The sequence below is a fragment of the Artibeus jamaicensis genome, unplaced genomic scaffold (assembly GCF_021234435.1).
Source record: "Artibeus jamaicensis isolate MK-2021 breed Jamaican fruit bat unplaced genomic scaffold, CSHL_Jam_final contig_3290, whole genome shotgun sequence".
NCBI lineage: Eukaryota > Metazoa > Chordata > Mammalia > Chiroptera > Phyllostomidae > Artibeus > Artibeus jamaicensis.
The window spans coordinates 1,298,623-1,323,313 of NW_026521779.1; the positions used below are offsets into that span (position 1 = coordinate 1,298,623).

The 24,691-nt window shown below is 59.6% G+C and overlaps 1 protein-coding gene across 4 annotated transcripts in view; it reads right to left on the bottom strand.

Annotated features, from left to right (window-relative positions):
* The window catches only part of NFIX (nuclear factor I X), a 92,485-nt gene extending 78,862 nt beyond the window's left edge, over window positions 1–13,623 (bottom strand). For 2 of the 4 annotated variants that reach the window (XM_037145762.2, XM_037145761.2), the window contains exon 1: window positions 13,259–13,623. In XM_037145762.2, coding sequence (XP_037001657.1) covers window positions 13,259–13,285 — 27 coding nt within the window. In that variant the 5' untranslated portion in view covers window positions 13,286–13,623. The remainder of the gene's footprint in view (window positions 1–13,258) is intronic. The other 2 variants (XM_037145764.2, XM_037145763.2) reach the window with 1 other exon arrangement.
* Between the last annotated feature and the right edge of the window lie 11,068 nt (window positions 13,624–24,691).

A 24,691-nucleotide genomic window follows, 5' to 3' on the forward strand; every position in this document is an offset into this window, starting at 1 on the left:
AGCCTGGCAGGTGTGCAACTCACGTGAATCACACGCATGTGCAGGCTGGAGAGGTGCATGTACACGTGGGCCTGGAGCCACATGCGTGGGCACTGGAAGCTCTTGCAGCCTCACCGACCCACCTGAGCCCGGGACCCCCATGAGGGTATAGGGGCAGTCCATGTGCTGAACCCAGAATGAGTACAAGCAGGAGAGAGGGTGGACGCACGTGCTTATACTTGGATCCGATCTGATGTCAGGCAAGGGCGTGTTTAGGGGCATGTGTGCTCCCTGGCCCTCCCACTGGGTGGTCAGGCCTGGGTGTACATATAAGCTGGCAGTTCCTGGGGTCCCTGTCTGGGGCACCAGCCAGGGGCGTGCTGGAGACCCCTGACCGAGCCACTGCACAAGAGCATGCTTATGTGCTTGCCCATTACCCAGGGCCCCCTGGGGTGTCAGACATGGGTGTGCACGCAGCTGGGCCCAATAGGGCACTTGCGCGTGCCCTAGGAATGGCCACGTGCGCCGAGCCACCACCGTGGCTGGGCCCAGCCCGGATCTAGCTCCTGAGCAGGCCAGAGGGCAGGGCCCGCCGTTCAGCTCCTCAGCGGATAGGCGGGTGTCGTTGGAACCGTGTTGGTTTTGGCCCAGGCGGCTCTAATGGGGGAAGCCCCGGGGGGAGCAGGCGGGGGTGGAACAAAGAAGGAAAAAGTGAGGGAAGGCGGACATCAGAGGAGGAGGAGGAGGAGGAAGCGCCCTGGAATGCGGAGGGCCCTGGGGAGTAGGCTTGGGGCACAGGGGTGCAGGGCCAGGAGGCTCCAGGCTCAGACTCTGGCTTGGGACTTAAGACCTGCCTGGGAGCCCATGGCTACTAGTCCCCCTCCACCCACCCCCACCCCCTGTGGACAGGGACAGAGCTTTTGAAAACCCAGAACCTCTCTGCGTTCCAGGACTCTAGCCCCAGCCAATAGGCTCCGACACATGGAATCTCACAAGACTGCACAGGCTACGGCCACTGTGGGCTGGAAGGAGCCAAGTAACATTTGGGGTGGAGGGCATGGCTCAGATTTCCTCAGCCTAAGGTAGGCGGTTTGAGGCCCCTACCCATATTTCTTGGCTGGGTTGCTTAGAAACTCAGTCTTCCCAATCTGGGGAATGGGAAGGGAATTCCCATGGGGAAGGCCAGGCGAGGGAGCCTCAGGTGGATAGGAGTGGGTTGAAAAGAAGGATGACCTGTTTCAGTCTTGCTTGCCTCAGGGGGCCTGACTGAGTAATTTCTGCCACCCCAGTTCTAGCCCCAAGACCTTGGCACTTGACCCCATGGCCTCTGTTCCTCACCTATAAAACGGGTTACTCATACCTGCCTCACATTGGGACGGATACAGGAGGTCCCGTGCACCCGCCCGCTACCCTGGCATAATTGCTCTGGAGTTGGTAGCTGTTATTTTTATTGTGAGGAGTCTATGGCTCTGACAAGCTGTGACGCTTGGTGTGATCATGTGAGGCTGGCTGTGTGTGCAACTGTGCCGCTGTGTGTGTGCGCGTGTGTGACAGGTTGTGTGTGAGACTGTGCGTGGACGACAGATTGTGCCGGTGTGCGGCAATGCCTGTGACAGGCTGTCACTGTATGACAGACTGCGGGTGGCGGGGTGTTGCGAGTACCGACTGTGAGTGGAGACGAGGCAGAGTGTGGGGCTGGGCAGGGGGACCCCCACAAACCCACTTCGGTGAGGGTCTGGCTGACAGTGAGACAGGGAGGTTCTTGGGGACTGGTGGGGCGCAGTCCAATGTCCTGTGGGGCCTTGGCCTTTCCGTTGTGTTCGGCGGGACCCCACCTGCTTGCAAACCTCGGACAGGGACGTGTCAGGGACCCTATGATAAAGCTTCACCTTCGCCCACTGTGTCAGCTCAGGTGCTCACCCCCAGCTTCAGGCCTGGGTTTGTGGGATCCCAGGAGGGTCATCAGTGACCTCTGGGCATGATGGACCCCAGGGCTGGCCGGCTTCAGGGAGGGGCACGCCGGGAGCCTGTTTCCCACACTGTCCCTGAGCTCCAGGCCTAGGCAGGGCTAGTGAAACCAGGACAAGGAGGGATTTGGGAAAGCAAGAAAAGCCCAGAGAGAGAAGGCGAGGAAACCAGACATTTCCCTGAGTGCTCTGAAGAAGCCAGAGCTGCTCGGGGTCAGGGCCTCCAGTCAGGCGGATGCGCATCAGGGCAGTGGGGTGGGGGCCTGCAGCCAAGTGGGCAGACACTGGGGGCCCTGCGTGTGCAGGCCCCGGGCTCGGCACCCGGAAAAGCTCAGGGACACGCTCCACAAGTCGGTCCTGGCGGAGGGAGGAGAGAACCCACACACTCTCCTAACCCAGCGATTTCAACCGGTGCGCCGCAAGAATTTTCAAAGCATGCGATACCTGGCTATTTAGTCACGGGCGCTGACCTCTTTTCCCTTAGATTATCAACTTTAAAAAATGACAACAGACAATACAACAATAGCTGACTGCTACGAGAATCAAACGTATACCTATTTTTTGTCAGATTGGCAAAAATACATACTTTTTGGTGTGCTGAAGAATTTTAGTAACTTAGTTCGTGTATGCCGCAAGATGGAGAAGGTTGAAGCTGCTGTCCTGATCAGTGTGGAATTCTACTTCGTACACCGCTCGGGCCCACTTCCTCTGCAACTAGAGAAACTAAGGCCGGGAGAGGGAGGGGAGCCCTCTGAGCACCCACTCCTGCCTGGGAGACCTAAGAATGTAGGTCTCCAGGCCCTGAGAAACCTCACCAGCTGGAAAAACCCCAAAGCCCCTGGGCCAGGGGCAGCACCTCCGGAACCCGCCTTTCCCTTGGTGTGCCAACGTGTGTGCTATGTGTGTTGGGGTATGTGCTATGGTCCACAGCTGCCGTGTGCCTGGTGTGCAAGCCACAGCATGATGTGGGTGTCCGTCTGTCGGAGCGGGCTTCTGTGTGTCTGTGTGTCCATTCAGGGCCAGCTCCTGCCCCTGAGAGGGGAGAGGCGTCAAGCACCCCCCCCCCGAAAGTGTGTCTTTGATACTTGCAGCCTCGGCAGCGAAAAGCAAGTTTCCACAGGGCCGTCTTGGGCTGAGGCCAGGCCGTCCTCAAATAACATTTGAAGTTACTTAGCAAACTTTGTTTAGTGCCGAGAGAGGCACAGGCAGTGGGCTGGGGTGGGGGGGGCAGTAAACCGGTTCCTCCAAAGTCCCTTGGCCCTCTGGGGCACAAGTGCCCAACATGGGGCTTGGTTTCCCACCTTAGCTCTAGGGAGGGAAGCAGGAATCTTGAAGCCTTAGAAGGGACTTGAAGGAGAAGGGGTCGGGGCATCCCACCAATGTAGCCTCCCTTTGGAAGGCCCAGACTCTGGGCCAGAGTAGAAATGCCCACCCTGGTCTCCTGGCGGCCCAGGGACTGACACCAGGCCCCCAGAGCCCATCAGAGATGGGAGGGTCCACCCCTTCTCTGCCACCCCTTTTCTGCAGCCCCCCTCTGCCAACCTCAGAGTGGGCAGTACGAACTGGCTTGGAGCATTTGTCCCCCTCCAGACACACACACACACACAAGCACCCAGAAACCCCTGGTGCCCACATGCCTGGCTCCCAAACTCTCACTCCCAGGCAGCAGAGAAGGCTGGAGAGCCAGCAACAGCAATGGCGGAAGGTTTGGAAATGGAGTTGGCACTTATGGGAGGGGGCAGGGGAGGAGATGCCAAAATGGTGAGCCATTACAAAGAAAGAGAGGGAGGGAAGAAGCAAGCAAGAAGATGGGAGCCAGACGGGCACCGTCACCAAGCTCCCGGCTGCAAAGGGGCAGCGGAGAAAGCAGCCTGAACCCTCCCAGGGAACGGGCATGGGGAACAGGCCCCAGGTGGCACAGGACAGGCAGGGGCCAGGAAGCACCCAGCCTCCCAACCCCCACCCAGGCTTCGAAATGGAGACTGGCAGCAGCAGCCGCTCGGCTCTGCCCGGGCACGGGGTGGGGGTGGCAGTCAGGCAGGGCGCCAAACCAAATGCCACCAGCCTGGGCATGGTTGTTGCCAGCCGACAATGCTGACCCCACCAGCCTCAGTCCAGAGCCCTCACGCCTGGAGCTTTGGGGTTAGAGAAAGATGGGGGCCCAGCAGGAATCTGGGGTCCAGAGGACAAAGCCAGGTCTCCTCAAGCTGTGGGCAGGTCCCCAAGACCCTACAAAGATGGCGCTGCCTGGCACTGCCAGGGTGACAGGCTTCAGTAAAAATAAACCAGCCTGCCCCGAGGGAGCTAAATCAAGGGGCCCAGGTGGAAGTGCCACTCTAGGCCGCCAGCTGCCCCTGCCCCACCCCCAAGCTCAGAGTGGCAGGACTGAGAACGCCCGGTACCCATCAAGGCCCAGTTTCTGCACAGGAGAGGCCCCGGCCATCTTGTCCCTAAGTCCTGGGCAGGCAGCGTAGGTCCTATCCACAGTACGGAGAATGGGTGGCCTCACACCACGGCAAAAACAGGCCACGCCTTCTGGACAGATGATGGATTGACTGTGCTAAGCCACATACCCTTCACCTCCAGACTGCCCCTCTGAGAGCAAAAAGGGCCTGCGCTTGAGCCGTGGCAGAGCAACGTCGAATGGAAAGCCAGCCTCACAGACCACCTCTGCTAAAACCGCAACTGCCTAGCACTTCCGCGGGTCCTGTTTTCTTCTCCCCACACATCTATTGCTGTCTCGAGGACTGGACAATCTCTCGTTTATCGGGTTCACTGTCTCCCTTCCCGCCTTGGCTGGTTTTGCTCCCTACTGAGCCCCCGGGGCCCAGAACAGAGCCTGACACCCAGGAGGTGCTCGGTAAATATTTGCTGAAGGAATGCACAGGCCCCCGGCTGCACCCCCGGCACACAGGCTCCGGCTGGGTGCCCGGCAAAGTGTGGGACAGGTTGTCAGGCCCCGCTGGGGTGAGCACAAGCCTGGCCCGTGGGGGTGCAGAGGGGGTGAGATGACCATGCACTCTCACTCTGAGAGCTGGACAGAAGGCCTAAACGTCAGGGCGGTAGGGAGGGTTCCAGGTCTGACAGCTGGGGCAGCTTCAGTGAGGGCACACAGGGCCACTCCGAAATCTGGGAAAGGCTAGAGAGTAAGCTGCGCTTCTTTGTCGTCAGTAGGAGACAGGGTGGTGGTGATCAGAGAAGGGGCCCAGGCTCCACCACCTCCTAGCCCTTGACCCTGGCACTGGATGACTCTTCTCTGACCATCTCTCATCTATAAAATCAAGCACTTATGTCACATAGAGCACCGTTTTTAAGCTCTTTTCTGTAAACCAACTTTTCTAATCCTTACCACAACCCTGTGAGAGAAGAAACCCAGGCCCAGACGGGTTGAGTAACTTGCCCAAGGTCCCACAGCCAGTGAGGAGCAAAGCCAGGTTTCAAACCCAGGAAGCGGGCTCAGGGGTCCCACTCGCCTAACAATGTGCAAATGTCCCAAATGTCAAAAGTGCCGAAGTGGAGAATCCCTGCCCTAACGTACTGTCAGACAACCACAGCAACACCCGCAGGCCCAGCTAACCCTCCCTTGGAAGGAGGCTCTTAGCACATGGGGCGGCAGAGTGGGCACACCGCACCCTTCAATGGTCACTCGGATTTTTAGAATAAACACTCATTTTGTTATTATCCTACAGCTTCCTCCCTGTATAGTTCTGCCAGCCATCTTTCTTCGCTCTTTCTTCAGAGTCAGAGGCCACAGAATCAGTTAGACGGTCAGTTCTGCGGAGTACAAGTCTCAAGTTAGCCTTGCTCCCCTGCCAAACTGTTTCGACAGCTGCCGGGAACAGGACAGTGAGAACCCTCGGCCCCTGGGCTGCTGCTGACCCCACCGCTGAGTCTGGAGGCCAAGCGTCTTGATCAGGGGTGACGTGTGGCCCCCCAGGTTTCGACAAACCAGCACAGGGATTCAGAGCTCCAAATTCCGTCAGGAGAGATCGGGGTGGTTGAATCTGCTGCTCAGAGAGAACCAGGGGGACACAGGCCGACGGGAGCTGTGAGGGGGGCAGGTCTCACCTCTCGGGCACCATTCCCTAGCAAGGCCAGGTGTGGTCCAGGTGTGACCCTGTGAGTGTGACCCTCGTCCCTGTGTGCTGGGGCAACAGAGGGCTGTGTACGCGCCACACCATTTGTGCCTGGACCTGGGTCCTGGTGAGCAAGACTGTGTGAAACACTGCGTCAGCTGACCTCTTTCTTGCGTGTGGGTGAGATGGGTGTCAGGAATTAGCTCTGCCTGCGTGTGCACCACTGTGTGTCTGATGTATATCAGGGCCGACTTTCCCCACTTCGGCACGGCCGACACGTGGGGCTGGACCGCTCTCTGTGGTGGGGCGTCCTGGGCAGCGTGGGGTGTTGAGCAGCAGCCCTGGCCTCCACCCACTAGGTGCCAGTGCGCAAACCCCCCTCCAAGTGTCTGGAGACAACCAAAAATGTCTCCAGACATTGCCAAGTGTGTGCGTCTCACCGCAAGTCTCAGAGTGTGTCGCTGCACGCATGTGTGCGTGGGCTCCCGTGTGTCTGGTGGGGGTGGGGCGGACCGACGCTGCTGTGCTTGTTTCGGGGGTCTAACAGCCTCGCTGCACGCTCGTGCCGTGTGCTCACTGAGTGTGGGGCTGCACACTCCCCTGCGTCTGACAGTGGCAGTGAGTCTGTGCCACGTGTCTCAGGGCAGGTTACTGTGTGGCCATGTGCGCCTGCAGTGCTGCGCCCCTAGGCGTGCTCAGGTGTGGCGGGTGTGTCTAGGTGTCTGTGTGCGAAGACGAACACCTTTGTGTGGGGTGCTTGTGTCTGCGTGTGCCTGATTCAGGGAGGTAGGTGTGCTGTGCCTGTGCGGCAGCGTGGTTCTTTGTGCCCGTGTGTGCCGATGAGAGAGTGTGACTTCGTGTGAGACGGACCTGAAATAAACCCCAAGGAGATCTGGCCAGACCCACATTCAGACAACCCTCCTGGATGATTTGGCCCCCACCCCCAGCTACTGCTGCCTCCCGAGGCCAAGGACCTGGGGTGTGCCTCTGCGCTGCCCCTGCCTCTGGCTCGGCACCCCCTAATCCTGGCGGGGACAGACCCCTGCACCCCTCTGCCTGATCTGCGCTAGGAAGGCTGGCACCAAACTGTCAGCCAAAGGGGCCAGAGTCCTCGGTGGTGGTGGCGGTGGCACTGCCCCCTGCCCGCTTCTGGCCACCACCCCTGGCTCCCTTCAGGGTGAAGCCCAGTGGGGGGAGAGCTCCCCAGTGCAACCCTGCCTTCCGATTGGCTACAAAGCGCCGCAGTGCCCGCCACCCGCCTCCCCCTCCCTGGCTGGCGCAGCCACATCAGTAGTGGTGGCAAACGCAGCTCAGAGTTCTGGGCACAGCTGCGCCTCACAGAGGCCTGCCAGCCCCACCAGAAGCCAGACACCCCAGCTCCATGCCCCCCGACCCCTCCCCACATGCCTGTTCGCCTGTCCAGCCAGGCCGCACAGTCACCCTGGCCGCTGCAGCCTCAGGCTGCCAGGCCTGGTCCCCCCCCAGCCCACTCACCCGCCAGACCTGTGCCCCCTTGACCAAGCCCACTCGGGAGGGCCCGAGCCCCTGCACACGGCCACTCCCACCCTCAGAGGGGCTCTTCAAAAGGGGGAAGCAGCGAGGGGCGGCAGGGAGAGGGGGAGCTAGCCCTTCTTCTTTTAGTGAGCGCGCCCAGAGCTGGAGCCAAAAATCGAGGAGGAGAGATATTCAGACAGAGCCAAGAAGCGTTTGGCAGGAGGAGAGAGAGAGCGGGAGAGAGGGAGCAGGAGGAGGGGAGGAGAGAGGGAGGAAAGAGAGAGGGGGGAAGAAAGGGGGGCCTCAGTTTCCAAATCCATGCTCTTGGAGCCTTGGAGGGACAGCCTGGGGTGTGGGGCCCAGGGCAGACCTGGCTATGGGGGTGGTGGGCTCAGGCCTGCAGGACAGCCGGACACCCCAGCTGGCCAGGCCAGGACGGACACAGGCAGAAGCCAAGATCAATGCACACCAACAGACAGAGGGAGGCCTGTGGGCAGCCAAACACACACCCGCACCTCACCACACAACGGGCTTCTGTCCATGCTGGGCCAGGGGCATGGGCGGGGCCCACAGCAGGGCCACCACGGCTGCCCAACCTCCTGGGAAGCCGTGGAAAGGCCAGCGTGCTCCCAGCTGCTGCCCTGACCACCATAGTGGGCATTTCACACTATGTCAAGAGGCCAAGAAAGGCCAGGGAGCGGCACTCGTGTGGCGAGAACACACTGATGGTCACAGGCACAAGCCCAGGATGCACAGGGCCGTGAGGGCAATACTCGTGAGCGCACACATTGACACGTGTGCTGCACAGGCCGACACACACAGGTCGACATGCCTGGTAAAGCACAGGGAAGCACCCGTTCGCATGGTGGTCAGACACCCAAGGGACATAATGAGCTGTCCAGGGACACACCACACAGTGGCACCCTGATGCAAAGACCACATCGGGCACCCAACACACACAGTGATACACACCTCTGTCACCCAAATATACAGAGACAGAGTTTGGGGTGACCCCAGACAGGCAGCACCCAGTGACAAACACCTGGAGACATGGGGACACTTGGAAAGGGACCTGGACAGACACATAGCCATTCACGAGAAAATGGTGGCTCTCAGGCCCAAGACACTAATGAACACATTCAAATCTGAGAGAACCCAGGTAGCCACTCACAGCCAGCCCCCTGGCCCTCCACAACTGGGCCTTTGTGGGCAGGAAAGGAAAGACACCCGCCTCCCCCCTACCCAGCTGAAGCCCTGCTCCCGGCGCTGTCACAAGGAAGCACAGACGTCCCGGACTCCTTCTGTCCTGGTCTCGTGGGGGGAAAGTGCAAGACCCCCAATTCTTTGTGCTTCAGGAGCAGAGGACAACGGGACCAAGCAGATAAAAGGATGGGCTCCCAGTGGGCCGGACGTGAAGGCCAGCAGTCAGACACGGAGTGCCAGGGGGACGTAGCCGCAGCCATGTCTGTCCGCCCACCCCTGCACACACCTGCGACACCCACTGGACCCTGAGGAGCACTCCCGCATGGCCCCATGATGTATGCCGTTGACAAGACCCTACTGCAGATGCAGACACGGCTCTGGAGCCACGCAGGTGTCCCTGAAGCCACCATCGGGACCCGCCCTCATCTCCGGGCTCTTTGCCCCGTTCACATTTGTGTGCATACACACTCCTGCACAACTCCACACGAGGCCCCAGAAACCAGACCCAAAGTGGGCCTGGGTGCTATCAGGATCTAGATCAGGGAAAGGACCAAGGCTACGAGATCCCACAGGAAAGGCACCTTGTCCCCACAGGCCTTATCCCTCCCCTCCTGCCCACCTGCTGCCCGCCATCCCTGCCTTGTAGCATCCACCTGCTACCCCTGCTGCCCTCTGCTTGGCCTTCAGGACCCCAACCGAGGGAAAACTGCTAGGCCATGAATGGGCCTCTTTCCTTCCAAACTCTTCTCTTGCTTCCTCCTCCAAGGAGTTCACTTGGATTTCTATGTTTGAGAGGTGTTCAACCTTGCCTCAACCCCACTGAAGCAAACTTTCCTCAGTTTGGAAGGCCTGGCATGGTCTAATCATGGTCACCAAATGACCACAAGTCATTCTGTTTCTTGAGCACATGCCACCTACGATCCCGAGCCTAATCACAGCCTGGATGTTAGGCACTATCATTGCCCAGTTTACAGACCAGGAAAATCCTGTGCTTCAGGTCACAGGATTAGAAGATACAGAGCTGGTGCTCAGATCCTGCACTGTCTCACGGTGAAGCCCAGCTCTCAACCTCTGCTCCCACATCTTCCATCCAAGAGCCCTTGAAGCCACAAGAGACATTCCCAGCTGGGCCAGGACCCCTGACTCCAGCCCCCCAGGGAGAGGGGAGCACCCTGCCCCCCACTAACTCAGCAGAGCCCTCAGCTCCAAGTTCGGCCTAGCCTCAAAACATCTAACGGGGCCCAACGCAGGCCCAAGAGTGTCCTGCCACATCCCAGCTCATGATGCAGACACCTCCCACCCCGGCCGTGGGCACGAAGCAGGCAGGGCCAGAGCTGGAGAGAAAATGTGCCATAAAAAGGAGGCTCCGCGTGGGTGCAGCATGGGGAGCAACAGCATCACAGGGACAGAAGGGTGGCCACGGAGACCCAGGGAGAGAGCTGCGAGGGCGCGTCAGGGAGGCCCCAGCCCATAACCCTCCCCTAGAATGACTGTGAGCACGACTTCAGAGAAATGGGGGTACATAAACATTCTGCTGCTCGTGCGACTGTGTGGCAGGAAATGCCGGCGAGCATGTACGTCTGAGGGTACGTGCATGTCTGTGCACACACCTGGGTGAGCCAACAGCATTGCAAAAAGGTGTATGTCCATCCATCCATCCATCCATCCATCCACCCATCTTGAGTCTGTGTCAGCCAGTGTGGGGGTGAGCAAACACTTGAGTCAGCCTGTATCTGAGTGTATCTAGGAGGCATCACCGTGTGTCCGTGAGCCGACATCAATACACATGTCCCATTTTGAGGAATGTGTGTGTTTACATGTGTGTTGGGCAGGCAGGAAACACAGGTCCACAGTCTCCCGTGTCTGTATGTTGCCAATGGCCGTGTGTCTGGACATCAATGTGAGCATGTCATTTATGTCCCCCTCTTGGCGGTAGCGGCAGTGTACATGTGGTGCCTGCATTCTGGTGTGCATCTCGGTTTATTTGGAGGGGGAGCCCCATCCATCCACTTCCCTCCCCCGAGGTCTCAGGTCTGTGGCTCTAGTGGGCTCAAGCAGCTCCAGCGAGTGCCCCGCCCAGCCGCCCTGGATTTCAATGCTTTTTCCAGAAGGAGATTTCCCCCCCATCCTTCCCCCTCGCCCACAGTGCCTTTCCCTGCCAGGGCCCCGCTGCTCCAAGCTCGTTCCTGCTCAATCATTTATTGACTTTAAAATCGAAGCCAATTCTGGTTTGAAAAAAAGGGAGAGAGAGAGAGAGAGAGATGGAGGCCAGAGAGAGGCAGAGAGTCCGAGATGTGGGGTGGAGGGGAGCAGAGATGGGGCCGAATCAGAGACAGACAGGGAGAGATGGGGATGGTCCGAGGTAGAGAAGGACAGAGACAGAGAGAGACAGAGACAGACTGGCAAGGCAAACTATAGAAGCAGAAACATTTATAAAAACAGAGCTCTGAATCCAAGAGATGTAGCTCTCAGGAGGGGCAGACTCTGCTGACCCATGGAGAGCAGCCACCCGCCCAGACTGTGACTGCTGTGCCCCCCAGCCACCCTGGCACGCTCGCAGCCTGGGCCTGTGACGGGGCAGAGCTCTCGCTCACTTCTGGAGTGTCACAGAGTCAAGCCCTGGCCATCACCCTGAGTCTGGGGGCCGTCCCAGCTGTCTTCCTAGACTTGTCCCGGTAGATCTGCTGTCAATTCTTTCCCGAGGTACTGCAAAATCCGAGGGCCCAGACTCTCACCCAGGCCTCAGGGGGCAGGCCAGGCAGCTGGACTGGCAGCAGGTGGGCAAGGAGCTGCTGGTGCGTGGGGTCTTGGTCCCAGTAGTCCCTAGACAACAGCCATGCAGACCATCCGAGCATGGTCCCAAAGGCAGCCACGGCTCAGACCCAGCCAGGCAGGCGGGAGTGTCGTGTGGGAAGCCTAAGATGGGGCGCAGATGTGGGGGTTCCCGGCTGCCAGTGGTCAGAATGCCCACTCACACCTGCATGCACATCGTGATACACACGTGCGATGAATGTGCACCTCACTAACATACTCACACCTGTACAGGAAAACCAGCTCGCTGGGTGCCCCCCCACATGTCCATACCACATGAGTCTGCCTATGGCCAACCCCCAGGAGCCACACGCGGACCCCAAGATCGATGCACACACATACTTGCATCTGCTGATACGAGAGATGGCGTCGCCATGGCTGACACCCACCCCACACAGACCCTCTTGCCCACTGCTACACACCAGGCCCACACAGCGCCATGTTCACGGGGACCCCCACTCCCAACCGTGGGTGCACTTGGCTCACAGGTAGCAAGACTCAGACGGTCACAGGGGACAACTGGGACCCCAGGCCTGGCCTAGAGATACTCCACACAGGCAGGTTCTGCTGGTAGGCACGGCTGAGCAACCCCAGGTGCTGCATCTGCGGAGTCATTGTCATCAGTGTAGTCCTGGCCCTGCAGGCAGCGCTGCCAAGGCTGTTGTGGGACCCTGGTCAGTTCCTGTGCCCTCCGGAGCCTAAGGCCACCGACTGCCGAGGGTGGGGTAGCAGTGCGGGCATCTCCGGAGCCTTTGCCTCCGCGGAGCGCGGCTCAGGGAACTTCGCTGGAGGCGGGATGCGCTCTGCAGCGCGTCAAGGTCGGCGCTGTTCTGCTCGCCGTTGGCCCGACGGCGTGGTCGCAGCACTGCCGGCGGCGTCCAGGGCTGCCTCCCGCCCTCTCGCCTCTGGGCGGCGGGACGGTATTCCCCCGGCCCGCCTGTCCACCGCGCGGCACCCAGGGAATCGGGGACCGGAAAGTTTGTGCCGAGAAAAGTTTGGAGGGGGGCCGGCGGCGGCGTCGTCCAGGGTCGGTGCAGAAGCGCGGCCCCGGCTGGCAGCGGGCCCATCCCTCCCTCTCCTCCCCTCCCCTGCCCCTCCGAAATTTGGGAGCCCCGCCATTTTCTTAGCCCCGCTCCCATGTGAAGCCTGAACAAAGACTTTGGGGAGACGCCCGGACCGCTCGACCCGCCCCGGGCACCCCGGCCCAACACAGGGGCCGCTGCTACGCACGCCGGCTGCTGCCACCCTCGGGAAAGGCTGCGCCCGCCCCTGAGATCGCCACCGGACCCAGTCCCTAATTCGCGCCCGCGGGACCACCCCCTGGCACTCTTTCACCCCTGCAAACACTGCCAGAGGCCACGCTGTTCAGGTGCCGCCACAGCCGCCCACAGGTCGGCGGGACTCCCGTTGCCCACCGCACCCCAGCCGAGCGCGCGCGCACGCACACACACTCACACGCACTCCCGATCCAAGGCAGCGCCACGAACGCAGCTGGCCACCCCCGAAGACCCCAACAGGGAGCTGCCGGTGGCCAGGTTCGCACGCGCACAGTGGCGCCCGCCAGCGTGCCCGGGCTCCCCACAGCACGGCTTGCACCCCTCCGCCGCCCGCGGGCTCACTCCCCCAGCCGCCGCGCACCCCCTCCGCCCGCCCGCCCGCCCGCCTGCGCTGCCGGCCGGCCTCCTGCGCCCGCTTCCCTCCCCGGTCGCGCGGGGCGGCGGCCGGTACCTGGGTGAGGCAGTACGGGGAGTACATAGCTGGGCGCCCGGGCGAGAGCGCGGCGGCCGGCCGCGGCGAGGGGAGGCCCGGCAGGCGGTGGCCGCGCTCGGGCTCCGGCTCGGCTACTCCGGCCTCCGCCGCGCGGCGCCCGCCCGGCCCACGGCCCCGCGCTCGGCCCGGCGCCGCTCCGCACTCGCCGCTCGCAGGCTCGGCCCCGCCGGCTCCGGGCCGCCGCCGCCGTCGCCGCCGCGCTCGCCGCTGCCTCTCGCGTCCGCCGCCGCCGCCGCGCGTCTACTCCATGCCGCCGCCGCTCGGCCGGTCACCCTCGCCCGCCGCCGCCGCCGCCGCTGCGCTGTGAAAGTGAAAGTTTAGACAAAGTTTGGAAGCGGCGCACTCCGGGGAGAGGGAGCTGGCGGGCGGGCGGGAGGAGGGGCGCGGGGAGGGGCGGGCGGGCGGGGAGTAGCGGCCGGCGCGCGCGCGCGCGCACACACACACACACATACACGCACGCACACACAAGCGCACACACATGCACGCACACACACTCGCGGGGGCGCACACCATCACGGCCACCCCACACGTGCTGGCCTGCGTTCCAACGCAGACACACGCCGACACACCACGGGTCTCGGACCCCACCGCACATGTCACGTACAGAACACATTACCACAGGTTCTACGTTCAAACAACAAAGCACACGCAGACACCGAACACACAGCATGCACACATACCCGGGTGCACCATCCACACGCACGCACACACACACACACCAAGATCAGGAATCCAACCCAAGACTCGCACACCGACAGGCACACAGGCCCCCATCACATGATGACACTGGTGCACACGCATCACAACAAGGGGCCATGCTTAGACACCCAGATAGACAGATACACGCCAACACGAGCCTCACACACACACTAATACGTACACACACCAGGGCCTGCTGACACATGGATGCAGGCATGATCACACAGCCGCACCCTGCCATGCCCACACTCACCTCCCATACACAGACACACATAGCACGAACACAAAGCCACACCAAAATAGCTTGGTAGTTGTGAAAATACAGAGGACACACCCAGGCACACAGAATGACGCTGAGAAAAGGGAGGTGCACTAATACACCATCACACAAACACACACTGCCAGACACCTGGATGTGCATGCCAGACAGCACCAGGGCCCCACTGACCCTGTTACGAAGAGAAGAGGTACAAAGTGTCACTGATACACCGTGACATTCACAACAACACACACACAACACACACACCTGATGCCCAGATGTACCCTGAGCCTCTGGCATGCTGACCAACAATCTCGACACCCAGTCACCTGGTGATGCCCCTCAAAGAATCGCCCAACCCTGCACACAGGTGCGATGCCTGCACCCCAGCTCCACACACACACAGCACACACTCAGATCATGGCTCAGGTCATGGACATGCACAGATCTAGCAGGGGCTGCACAGCCCATTCCACAGGGGCAGAAAGGGGTATGGAGGCCTCAGGTACATGCACACACATTCCCTGTGAGGCTCCAGTCCCTCGTGCAGGCCCCTGATCCCCCATTTCCAGAGCAGAAATGGTGGTGGTGCCGAGGGCCCTGGCATGGGGGCAGGGGAAGCCCTTGGGTGACCCCTGTGGTGGGTGGGGAGGTGGTGCCGCAACCCCCAGGCAGCTCCTGCTGAGACAAAGCTCCCTCCCGCTGCCAGGTGCAGCCAGCACCTTCTCACCCTCCCAGGGCCAAGAAGCTGTGGCAATACTCAGCTATGCATTGTCTGTCAGAGGGGTGTTGGTGCCCAGGTGTGGGTATGTGCGTGTATGTGTGCATGTATGTGTGTGCAGGGCCGCCGTGTGGGGGCACAAGAGTGTGTGTGCATGTATGTAAAATGTCCCTTGGAGAATGCTCCCGGTCACATAAGACCATTGAGGCAGGGTGGCTATAGCTGTGTCCTCAGATGTCTGGGTGGGTCTGGTGTCCTCTGGGGAAAAAGAGACGTCAGCTAGTGGACGTCCAGGAGCCCTCTGTGTGGACCAGTGTTGGGTAGTGGTGACGTGGGTCTGTCTGTGTGCTTGGGAGGTGTCTGTGAGTCAGAGAGGGTGAGCATCTGTCAGGCCCTGTGCTGAGCATTGGGGACATAGTGGGGACCGTCATGGTCCCCAGGGAGGCTGGTCCCTGGGAGAGGGAGTCCCAGGGAGGCTGACATTCTAGTGGGAGTTAATTGCTGCGGGGTCTGGGTTTGACAGGAAGTCCTGGTGATGGGGGCACAGGGGCAGCATGTGTGTTTTAATGCACAAAGCTGATTGCTGCGTGTGTGCACTAGCTCTGGGGGTCTTTCTGCCAGAAAGTGTCCGTGTGTGTGACACACCTATGTGCGTGTGGCAGGGAGGTGAGTCTCTGTGTGTCCTGGAGTGTACGTGACCAAGTGGGCAAGCAAGTGTGCCAGGTCCTAGTGGGCCTGTCTGCATTCAGGGACTGCGTGGCAGGAAATGACTATGGATCACTGGGGGGCTTCTCTGCGGGGCGAGCCCCCTGGATCTGGGCAGTGATGAGGGTCTGTGTGTGCATAGGAGTGCGCGTGCTGAGGAGGGCGGCTATCTGTCTGTCAGAGCTGTCAGTCTGAGTCCGACAGGCTGTGCCACGTGTGCGACTAGGGCTGTGTGTTCACGCGTGTGTCAGGAAGGGGGGTCTCTGTGCGCCTGTGGGTGTGTCTGGGCGCTGTGTGCCTGTCACTCTGGGTTTGGGGGGCTCTTTCCTGGGATCCCGAGTTCTGACCCAGCCTTCCCCGCTGCGCCGCTGATGCAAGGCCTTGGCGGATGGAATTGATACGTCCTTAAAAATTCAAGGGCTTCTCGTAAACAGAAACTTTTAACACCGTTTAAAGTTTCAGGGCCGTCGCTGCTGCAGCGCTGCAGGAGGAGGGGGGAGGGGCACGGGGGAGGAGCTGCAGGGGGGCTCCAAGGGGGAAAGGGCGGGGCTACATGGGGGACAGGGGAGGGGTGCAGAGAGGGAACTGGAGACTGTGAGGGGCTTCAGAAAGGGGACAAGGAAAGTGGTTTGGGGATTAAGGGGGGATGGGAACCTGGATGTTTCCGGAAAGGGGCAGTTAGGGGATGTGTTGGGGAACGGGGTGGGAGAGCAGAGAGCAGGAAAAGGCAGCGGATGGGTATAAAAGAGTGGGGGGGGAGGCTCAGGAGAGGCTGGAATGTCTGGGGGAAGGTGCTGAGGATATGTGGGCCCGGAAGAGGTTTGGAGCGCCAAGGGGGAGCTTAGATGGCTAGGGGAAGAGGCTGAGGATCGGTCTGGGGCCGTTGTGGGGCCTGTGTGAAGGGGACACTGGAGCAGTGGGGCCCGTAGGGGGCTTGAGCGGGACTAGAGGGAGAAGTCTGGGGAGTGGGAATGGCAGAGGGGGTTGGAATGTCTGGGACTATAATGTGGCTGGGGGCTTGGGGGAGCCTCAAGCCAGATTGGACCCTCCTTAGCCCTCTGCAAACGGCCATGAGGGGGGCATGTGGCTCCAAAGCCCCCCACCTTGGGCCCCTTCTCACCCCACCTGCCTGCCTGGCCTCGCAGCCCTGTCCATCAGCCTCCACAGACCCGTGGGCTGCTGTCTACCTACCCCCTCACCCTGCCAGTCCCACATCTGGCCCCCAACCTGGGCTCAGCTTGAACCCGAATCCCATTCCCAATTCATATACACACACCACACTCCACTCACACACACACACACACATACACCCAATCCTTCCTTCCTTCCTTCCTTCCTTCCTTCCTTCCTTCCTTCCTTCCTTCCTTCCTTCACACCCCCCACACAATATTCAACCTTCTATTCACAGACACTCAGGACACCCGTCCTGCCATGCAGCACGCACCAACACACATAACATCCACACACACGGGACCTCCATATTGCCATTCGGACACACACAACACCTGTTCTTCCATTCAGACACACAGATGCACACACAAACATATAACATCCAATACACACACAGGACGCCCATTCTCTCTCATACACAGCACCCATCCTTTCTTCCACACACAGCTTCACACTACAACACACACACTCTTCCTCACACGCTCACGCACCACATCCATCCATATTCACATAAACACACACTTGCCCATGTTCACGCACATATCTGCACTCAGAATTCTCTCCATACACTAAGACCCCCTCTACACCCACACACGCTTCCACACACATCGCTCTGCTCCTCCCTCCACAGCCGCCTCAGGGGAGAATATTTACAGGGAGGCTGAGGGGCTGCGCTGCAGGGTACCTGTGCACTTCCATCCCTTCCTCCCCAGAGCCCAGGTCTTCAAGCACACCTGGCCCTTGAGAAATTGTGGGGGAAGGGACCCTGCCAGAGGGCTGGGCACAGCTGGGATGCCACAGCTGGAATCCCCCACATTCCTTCATGCAGGGCTGCCCACCTGGCTGTGACTGGCAGCAGGTGTGTTCTTCCAGTGCAGGTGTGTGAGGAGCGGAAGGGGGAGGAGGAGCGAGAACCAGGCCTATGGTACTGCTTGGCCAGGATGCTGGGGTGGGGGGGTCACTGGAATATCTGGGCTCTGGCAGCCATGTCCTGGGCCACTGAAGGTGGGGGTCAGGCATTGCTGGGCTCCAGGTCAGCTGGGCAGGCCTCTCCGGGAGGCAGCAAACATCTGGCACACGGGATAAGTGAAGAGCCAGGCTGTGGGCACCGCTGGAGGAGGGGGGTGATGGGGAGTTGGGTGTTCCAGAGCCCTCCCGGCAAGACTAGGGACCACCACTCCCAAAGGGGACCTAGTGCCTCTCCTGACCATACTGGGGGTGTGGTCTGTGCCCAGGTCTGGGGTCCTAGCCTTGTTCTCACTGCCCCAACCCTGGGCTGAGAACCCCCAGTGGGGTCTGAGCCTGAGGAGTTCCAGTCCCCACTGGCAAGGCACACGACACACACACAAAAATCACAGAGACACACACACATTTTCCTTCTCCTCTGGGGCATCACATAAAATGCCAGGACCACACAGAGACACTGGATCACTCAACGATGCTGTCGCACACCCTTCCAGAACAGCATGCAGACACACACCACTGCACAGACCTTCCCAGAGAGCGCCACACACACGGAGTGACCCCAATAGCACACAGTCACACAGGAAGAACCCCCCCACACACATAGACCCTCCCAGAGACTCAGATATACACTGACTCGAAAAGACACACCCAGATATGCCCGGACACAGCTACCTGGACTCGTAGAATCCCACACTGAGACTAGTTACACAGATACACACAAGGCCACACACAGCCACGTAGGGACACAAAATCTCACGTAGGACAGACTCGCTGGATCACACTCACAGGTGCCTTCAAAATCCTCCATAGGTGTAGCACACATCAATTCATGCAAGGTTGTATAGGTAATACACATACATGTGGGCACACAAATCACTCACGGTTACAGTCACACACCGTTGGTCACGTGACACACAAAGGCACGGGCAAGCATCCCCGAATCACAGCTGGGGACACATGCCAGCCATCAGCTGCACTCAGGGCCCCACAGGCAGACACCCCCACATGCCCAGGGGCACAGCCTCGCCAGGGTGGAGGGCAGGAGGGCAGCAAGGCTTCTGGTGGCTGGTGCTCATCTGAAGGCAAAGGGAAGAAACTGGGGAAACGTTTCATTTGCAGCAACCGGGAGACCCACCCACCCGCCCTGGAAAACTGGCCCTGGCTCCTGAATGGGGCCTCTGTGCGCTGCCACTGCCCAGACATCCCAGAGAGTGGATTTGGGGGGTGAGCCAGCTCCGCCATGTCCCTGGCCAAGCCTCAGGGGCCACCCAGCCACACGCCAGGGCTCAGGATGGAGTCCCCCAGCCCAAAGCAGCCTTCTGCCACCCCATCCCCACTACACGTGGAGGCCCATCCCTAAACCCAAGCTGCACAGGGAAGACGGAGGGACAAAGCCTTGCCCCCACTGTTGGATCTCCAAGTCTCCCGGTCTCAGACCGAAGTGCACCACCGAGAAAGGCAGCTGCCAATCCCGTGCCACAAGACCTCTCGCTCCAGCAGGAAAGTAGGACAGCATGGCTGCACGGGCGACATGGCCGAGGCTGTGGTCCTGTAGTCAGACTCCCTGTGCGGCCCGGGGTGGGGGTGGGGCAGTTACAGAGCCAAGGCTCACATCAGCACACACACTCACTATCACACACCTAGTGTCGTTGTCACCCTATTGATCACACAGCCATGCACACAGCCACCCTGTCTTATCTACTGTCACACTGTCACATACAGCCACACCGTTATACATGCTGTTAGACACAGCCATGATGTCACACCTTCAACCACACACAGAACCACACTCACACCTTCAACCAGCAACACCGTCACATCCTCGGCCGTGCTGTCATACACAGAAATACTGTCACACCCTCTACAATGCCGGTCACCACACACCTTCAGCCACACAGTCGCACACATCTTCACAGTCCACCTGACACGCTGACCCTCACACTGTATCGGTATCACACTGATCAGCAGAGGCACCCTGACATACTCGGTCCCGGTGTCCCTGCAGCTGGCCGTGCTGGCCATGCTGCCGCACAGAGCCACCGCTCTGCTCAGCCACATGGAGAGGAAGCAGATCTTACTGCTTCATCCCCATGGTGTGGCACACAGCTGTCCCCAGATCAATGTTTGAACCAAACTAGTCCCTCCAATAACCCAACACAACACGCCATGGTGTCACAGAGCAGACAACCAGCAGGTGAGGCCACTACAGAACTGCTCCAAGGTACTCTGATGACACATGCTCAGGGCATCACTGTTACAGGTGACAGGCACACACCTCACACTGCCACAGACCGCCCATAGTCCGGGACAGAGCTACAGAGAAACAATGGGTGACAGCCACACCACCACTCCAAGCACATCGTCACAACAGGCGTTCTCCCGGTGCCTGTCACAACATTGAGACAGCCCTTAGCTGTCCCGACAGGCAGCCAGGCATGCTAACATGGTCCCCACGATAGTCACCAGGACACCCCCAGCCCCCAGTTGTAGAGACGGCGACAGGCCCACGCTGACACCCCCCCTCCCTGCTGCATTTGGTACATGGAGAGCAGCGGGGTTGGGGAAGCGGCTAATGGACGTGCAGCTGTCAGCAGTGGGTGCCAGCCCCCACCTCATGAATATTCATCAGATGGGGCTCTCCTGAACCTGTGGGGAGTTGGAGGTCCCAGGCAGCTGGGCACCCCCTTCTGTGCCAGGAGGCCCTCAAGTGAGGGGGGGCTCAGCCAGACCCCAGCAGTCCTCAGAACCTACTCTGAATCCTACACATAAGCACACCCGAGTTTGTAAGAACTCACACACACAGACAGTAGCTACAAAAATTCACAACTACATATGCACACCCCATGCATACAAACACAAGCACACAATCAAATGAACTCACAATCACAAACACATAAGCACACCCACACCATAGACACCATCTCTCTCTCTGTCTCGCTGACACCCACCCTTCAGCCATGCAAACATGGACACACAGTCACATGAACTCACAAGCACACAATCATACACATACATACCCCAGGCATGCAAACACAGGAGCACACAAACGTTAGGGTACGTGACCACAAACACACATACATCATCATAGCCAAACCACCCACATCATTATACATAGGCATAAAAATATACATACACACACATTTCCAAGCACACAGGCATACGGTCACCCTCAAAATGGAACCAACTACTTAAAGAAATGTACTGATCTGAAAGAAAAAACATCGACTCCTGGTTCCACCCATTCATGCGTTCACTGGTTGGTTTCCACATGTGCCCTGACCCTGACTGGGGATGGAACACGCAACGCTGGCATACGCTGGCATATTGGGAGGAGGCTCCAACCGCCACGGCCAGGGCTAGAACCAACTACTTTCACAAAACACCCACACGTATGCAAACACTGACCCACAAATTCTCACACAGCCCCTCTGACTCTCGAATGTTCTCTCAATCAAACACCCTAAGATGGTTCACTCACCATCTTACACACACACACACACACACACACACACACACACACACACACACACACTGCAGTCTTATTCTGCCCACCCTTGACTTTACCTAAGGGGAAACAGGCCAGGAGTGGCTGAAGGCCCCATGAAGGAGGATGCCCCTTCTGACTCAGGACATAGGCTGCGGCCGGGCGCCCCCTGCCGGCCTGGCCAAGAGGGCGCGGGGAGGCGGCGCGCGGAGCGGGCACGCGCCTGACGTAACCATGGCATCCTCTTGGCACTCGCAGCCCGGGCGGGGCGGGCGGGGCGGGCGCGTTGCCATGGCGCCGAAGGGCCGCGTGAATGGGGCATTGTTTTGTGGCGGCGCCCAGGCCCGGCTGTCCTGGACCCACCCCGACCCACCCAGACCAGCAGAGACTGGGAGAGACAGAGATAGGGAGAGACAAAGATGGAGGGACAAGAGATTCGGGAGTGACAGAGTTGTAGATGGAGAAAGAAAGACACTTAAAAGCCAAGAGGGAGAGACAGAGAAATGAGAGAAACCTGTGAGATGAAGAGAAATGCACCAATGAAGTAGCATGGACAGAGGGACAAAACGGAGGAGAGGCAAAGGTGGGAACTGAAATGGAAGACGAAGGAGTGGAATGGGAGACAGGGCAGGACCAGCCGACCAACAACGACAAAGCCTGCTGTGCCTTGCACTGTCCTTGGCAATGGTACTAGGCAGAGGACCAGGACCCCGAGACAAAGTCAGAGATACTGAGAGATAGGACGAGACCCAGCTGTACAGAGACTCAGCAAGCCAGAGGGTCAGAGATACCAGGTAGGGAATGGAAGAGGTACACTGAGTGTCTCTGGTCCCACCTACCTCCGTCCTTCCTCCACTCTCCTCTGGACAACGTGCAGCCCCGTTTGATGCTCTTGGAAGGCACACTTCTGTCCTACACATTTTCACACACCCACTGACAAGACATAGTCGACACAGGGACCTAGTCTTTGGGGACACTGTCCCAGATACTCTGAGACACCCTTTTGGACCCAGTGACAGATACACCCACAGACACCCAGTGACACAGGCATGTTCAGTAGGACACACCCATATGACAGAGACTTCTACCTTATACCAGAGTGACACAGGTATAGATACAGCCCCATAGATGCATTGTCACATGAGGACCCTGCCAGACATGTGCTCACAGTCACACATGGCCACACACCACACGGGTTCACACTCCACAAAACTGCCATAAGTGGCCACCCCAGACGCACGGTGCACTCTCACACCTGCACACTCATCAACACCGTCCCATGACACACATGCTCTTTCCTGCATTTGACCCAACGACTTGGAGCCCTGGCCTCTGGCCCCTACTGAGTGGTCTGTGGGGATGCCGGGTCCAGTTCTCCATGTTTGACAGACATCAGTCACAAGCCCAGATGAGAAGACAAGGGGCGGGAGGTGAAGTACCGCCTCCTTCCTCCTCAAAGGGCTGGGTCAAACCAGGCCAGGGTGGTCCCCAACTCCTGTCTAGGTCACCTGGGCCCAAATCTGGACTAAGGGTGTCCCCTGGTGGCCACTTGTGGTTTCTGCACCCACCAGGTCAGGGGAAGGCGGGGAGCCCAGTGGCCCAACCTGAATGGAAGGGCAGAGACGACAGGCCCAGGCTCAGCACCCAGAGCCCCAAATACCGGAAGCCAGGGTCGCTCAGCTAGAATCCAAATCCAGAATTCGGAGCCTGGAATCCAAATCCCAAAATCCAGAATCCAGAATCCAAATCTAGATTCCCAGACACCAAGATCTATAATCCAGATACAAGAACTGGGGACCCAGAATCTAAACGTCCAAAATCCAGAACCCTAAAGTTTAGATCCTGTCTTCAGAATCTAGACTTGAGAACCTAGAATCCAGATCCAAGAACTCAGAGTCCAGGATTCCCCCTCAGAGCCAGCCCCTTGCCTTCCCGGAGTCCCCCAGATGATTAGAGCAGGGCAGCAGCGGTTGGTGAGGGCAGGAGCAGACCACAGGGGCAGGAGAGAGGCCCTGCAGTGACCACACAGAGCCTCTCCCAGCTGCTGCCCCTCTGCATTAACACACACGCACGCACGTACACTTCAGCAGAATCTCTCATAGGGCCCCACACACCCAAATATATAGCCTGTGACCATCAGATGCACAGCACTGCACACTCTCAGAAGCACACACACAGCAACACACATATCCCCTGACACTATCATCCAAAGACACCTGGACCTGCCATTGCTCCTCTCCCAGCATGCAGACACACACTCCTCTGTGTCCACATGACCTCAGAGCTGCCCGCCCCCAGCCATCCACCAAATTCGGACACATGGCCACCGTACCCAGAGACACACAAACACCCAGACTCCCAACCCTGCATCCAGATACGCTCACAGAATTGTGCAGGCTGACGGGCATGCACACACACATGCAAACTCCCCTAGGCGGGGAGAAGCCCCACGCCTTGGCAGCCACACAGCCCCTGGGAACAGGACCCCCGGGACAGGGCTCACCGCACACCCCCATGCCCACCCCAGCCCTCCCCATCCTGGCCGGCTGGCGGGCTTTAATACAGATGCCAAACTCATAATTGTAACTGAGGGTGACAGGGTCACCTTGAGCCCCAGATGCTCGCACAGTGACAGATGGCGTTGGCAAACCTGATTAGCAGCCCCTGTGCCAGCGCCTGTGGCACCTGCATCCCCGCCCCTCCCCTGCTCCCCCAGCACTCATTACCCACCCACTAATGGGCCTGGAGAGTGGGGGTGGGGGCCGGTTGGCACTGCCCAGGGGGGGCAGGGACACACGGGGGGCCCCCTGGCACCAAGGTTCCCAGCTGGCTCCCCGGCTGGCAGGAGGTGGGCACAGCTGATGGGGGTAGAAGAAGGTGCCTCATATGCCTGCCAGAGAGAGGGGGGCCCACGGTGCCAAGGCTGAGCTACCCACTCGGACGCTGCCTGAGGTTTGGCACAGCACCCTGGAGGGGGGAGGGAGAGCATACCCCTGCCCCATGGGCCACTCATGACCTCCCCCCACCCCGTCCCAGGCCCTTTGAGCAGGGCCTTGGGAGCTGCCTGCCTGGCCTGTTCCCACCCCTCTGTGCTGGCCTGTGAGGTCAGAGGTCATGGGCTCCCACGCCCCACTGGTCCATCTGTTTCCTCGAGTCCCCTCCTCCTGCTCCCCTCACCTGAGGCCTTCCTTCCTGAGGCAGGAAGAGGGCTGAGGGGGGGCCTTGGCCGCCCCCCGCCCTGCGCTCCGGGGAGCATTTGGAGGCAACCCTGACAGCGCCACATGTCCCTGCGTCTGTGCCAGACGGGCCCATCTGCTAGGGCCCTGGTTCCAGACGCCCAAAGCCAGGCTGTCCTGGTCCGCTGCAGACCCTGCTCCCAACTGAGGA